Source organism: Mus pahari, chromosome 14 (genome assembly GCF_900095145.1).
Source record: "Mus pahari chromosome 14, PAHARI_EIJ_v1.1, whole genome shotgun sequence".
NCBI lineage: Eukaryota > Metazoa > Chordata > Mammalia > Rodentia > Muridae > Mus > Mus pahari.
In genome coordinates, this window is record NC_034603.1 from 26356934 (window position 1) to 26360675 (window position 3742).

Genomic DNA, 3742 nt, shown 5'->3' on the forward strand with positions numbered 1-3742 from the left:
CAGCCCTGCTAGGAACCTCAGACACGGTGTCGCAGTCTCTTCCCATCTTCATCTCTGTGTCTCAACCGCTCCCATGTGACATAGCACGGACCTCAACTTTACCCACTAGCTTAGCTCAGCCTTTCCCTAGTCATAGCCACAATTTCCCACCTCTACTGCGTGTCTAAGCCGGATCCAGGGCTGGTGGGCAGAGCCCTGTTCATTCATACTTCTTACACAGACTTCTAATCATATTGTGATTAAATCTAATCTGTCCTGAATGCTCAAAAACCATAAAGACCCAGCTCCCCCCCTTCACTGTTTCCTCTAAAGTGGTTTTTGACCTATGACCATCAGAAAACACATATTTCTCAAAGTCTTAGGAACCCCCAACCATAAATTTATTTTCGTTGCTACCTCATAACTGCAATTTTGCTACTGAGGGATGTGTCAGTACCTAAGGCCATTGGAAGTATGAATTTTCTGATGGTCACTCCCCATCGATACCCTAAAACATTTTCCTAGGAAGGGAGGAAGGAGGCTCATTAGACTCGGGGAACTCACAAAGTTACAAGATTCCACAAGGCCCCTCCAGGCTTTGCAGCTTCCGGGGATGGGGAGACTGGTGGGGCCATTAGCCAGCTGTGCAGAGAGCTCTCGGGATGCAGCTTCTCTGAGCTGCTATCCAGGTGGGAGGTTGACTTGCTGGAGGTAGTAACGCCGCTGCTGATACCCCCATGCTCCATAAGCAACACCCAAAACTCACTGATTTACTAAACTAGGTGTGGGCAGAATCAATCCTTTGGTTTGCCACCCGTGACCCATTTTCAGTGAACGAACAGATGCTTGCTCATTCCTCACTCCCCAGGAAGTCACATCAAGGCTCTGTTCCATTCCCTGTGTGGCTGGGTACATACTAACGTCTGTGGAGCCCCTAAGTAGATAACTGGATATTCTTGTATCGAAATTGACAATCAATGCCATAAACAAACAAAACCTGCAACTTTAATACTTCGGTGATGGTGGCTGAGCCTCTGCAGCTGCTCAGTGAAGCAGTTTCTTCAGGAAGAGAACAAAGAAGATGGGGGTCGGGGGTCTGACTCTGGCCCGGTTTCTGACGGCTGACTTACAGATTTCACTTTTGTTACTGATGGTAAAACCCATATAAGCCGTCGCTGTGTCTTTGCATTGGTCTATGGTTATGCATTTCATCAGCTGAATGGGGATGTTGTTGACACCTGCGGGGGTGGGGTGGGGATGGGAAACACATGTGACACTTCCCTCCCTGGCCTTAGGTCCCACTTTGACCCACACAGTCTGGTCCACAGATGGAGGCAGACCAGCTGCCTTCTCACGGGTCTCAGATATATTGATCTCTAGGCTTAAGGCAGGCAGGGGGTTGGGATGTTTTTCTCCTAGGACAGGGTCTTCCAATCCCTAAATTTCCCCAAGCCATGTCAATCAAGTACTGGTATGTCTTCTATACATCAGTGGACCGAACCCTTGCTATCCCGCAGTAATCTGCTAGCTCTGATTGACACTGTGTGGTAGTGGTGTGCAGACACCCGCGCTGTGCTGGGAGAATCTTGTGCTGCTGCTTGGAGCTGTGCAGACTTGTGCTGCAGCCAGGCACATGTTTTAGGATCATGAAGACATTACCTCTCACTCTTGGCTTGAGCTGTCTATTACCACAGTAACAGCCACCGGAGTTATCATTCGTGACTATGCTCTATGCCTTTCAACGTGCTTTTGGGTCCATTCTCTCAAGCACCTGTGTTTATGATGCCGGAGAGCTCCACACACTTTATCTTGTTCATGGAGCACCACTTGAGCTCTGGACTGCACGCTCTCCCCTTCACGGCGAAGCATGTGGGACACTTCAGACCGCTGGAGTTGAATTTATCCACTTCCTTCTCCTCTAGCTCGTTCAGCGTAATTTCCCAGGGGTCTGTTGTGGGGAGGGTTAGGGGGAACAAGACAAGACAGAAAACTGGCTGGCCACTGGTCACAGGTGAGAGAAACGCATATGCAAAGAGCCACAGCTTCTTGGAGTGGTCCTTCCCACTTGGCCTCCCCTCTACTCTGACCTTGCCATCCTCAGTCATGAGGCAGCAAATCTGTGTGTCCATCATGTGTCTCCATGGTGGTCATGGGTTAGGACAGGGCTTGGCCACTCTGGAGAGAGAGCGGTCCTTGGCAGAGCAGAGAGTGATAGGAGCTAGGGATGGAAAAGCTGAGACGGTGAAGGAAGCGTAAGGAGAGAGGGAGAGCCAGGGCTGTCTGCAGAAGTGCTCTTAGCCGCCTTCCTTGGGAGCTCTACCTCTCCATGGCTCTGTGGCCCCACGAGCTGAGGCAAGAAAACCATGAGAATGTGCCCACTGGAGCCTTCACACCACCTCTTGACTGAGCTTGGGTACCAAGAGTTCTGGGATTTCATGTTTAGGAAGAATGAGGACTGGCCATACAGCTCATGGAGGAATGGGCAGGTCTGAAACAGCCTGCTTCAAGGCTGAAAGGAGGCAACAAGAAGTCACTGGGATCAGTGGTACCCAGGCACTCAGGAACTCCACCCGACTAGTGGCACAGGTGCTTCCTGTCTGGGCTGGTGCCCTGAGCAGACCTTGGGAGCAAACTTCTCAGCCAGTCCCACAACATTCAGAGGAAGATCCACTTCCAGGTGCTCTAACATGCCCAGGATCATAGGATCAGAGGTGCCCTGAGCAGACCCTGGGCACTAACTCCACAACCAGTCCCACAACACCCAGAAGAAGCTCCACTCCCAGGTACTCTAACATGCCTAGGACCACAAGATCCCAGGATTCCAGGAGCTTGGCCACACCAGGATCTCTGGGTCCCAGGGGCAGCTTGACTTCCAGGAGCTCTGACACACCCAGAATCTCAGGATTACAGGATGACAGAATCACAGGATCACAGAGACAGCTGAACTCTGAGGAGTTATGACACGACCAGGATCACAGGAAGGACAGGCTCCAGTCAGATATAGTGAGGGCAGGCAGTACTAGAGATAATCAGATGGTGGGAGGCCAGTGTAAGAACATAAGCAACAGAAACCAAGGTTACTTGACATCATCAGAACCCCATTCTCCCCCCATAGCAAGTCCTGGATACAACATCACACTGAAAAAGCAAGATTCAGATCTAAAATCACTTCTCATGATGGTTATACAGGACTTCAAGAAGGACACAAATAACTCCCTTAAAGAAATACAGGAGCCAATAGGAGGCACTCTGGCTGGAGAGTAATGTTACAGAGCGGAGAGAGTGAGGAGGCTGTGTCTGGCTCCCGCTCTCACAGGCACCGCAGTACATTGAGCTCCATAGAGACAGCTCCGGGGGCAAGTGTGAGCCAGACGGGCAATGGGCGACTCTGTGCCTCTCGGAGGAAAATCAACTAAACATGGGCAAAGGAGATCCTAAGAAGCCAAGAGGCAAAATGTCCTCATATGCATTCTTTGTGCAAACCTGCCGGGAGGAGCACATGAAGAAGCACCCGGATGCTTCTGTCAACTTCTCAGAGTTCTCCAAGAAGTGCTCAGAGAGGTGGAAGACCATGTCTGCTAAAGAAAAGGGGAAATTTGAAGATATGGCAAAGGCTGACAAGGCTCGTTATGAAAGAGAAATGAAAACCTACACCCCCCCCCCAAAGGGGAGACCAAAAAGAAGTTCAGGAAGTCCAATGCACCCAAGAGGCCTCCTTCAGCCTTCTTCTTGTTCTGTTCTGAGTACCGCCCCAAAATCAAAG

At 50.5% G+C, this 3742-nt stretch overlaps 1 protein-coding gene across 1 annotated transcript in view; it reads right to left on the reverse strand.

Moving 5' to 3' along the window:
- Positions 1-966: 966 nt before the first annotated feature.
- Positions 967-3742, reverse strand: part of LOC110331310 — a 7154-nt gene continuing 4378 nt past the window's right edge. Inside the window, exons 3-4 of the mRNA XM_021211795.1 lie at positions 1751-1927; positions 967-1217 (exon numbers count right to left, since the gene is read on the reverse strand). Coding sequence (XP_021067454.1) covers positions 1024-1217; positions 1751-1927 — 371 coding nt within the window. The 3' untranslated portion in view covers positions 967-1023. The remainder of the gene's footprint in view (positions 1218-1750; positions 1928-3742) is intronic.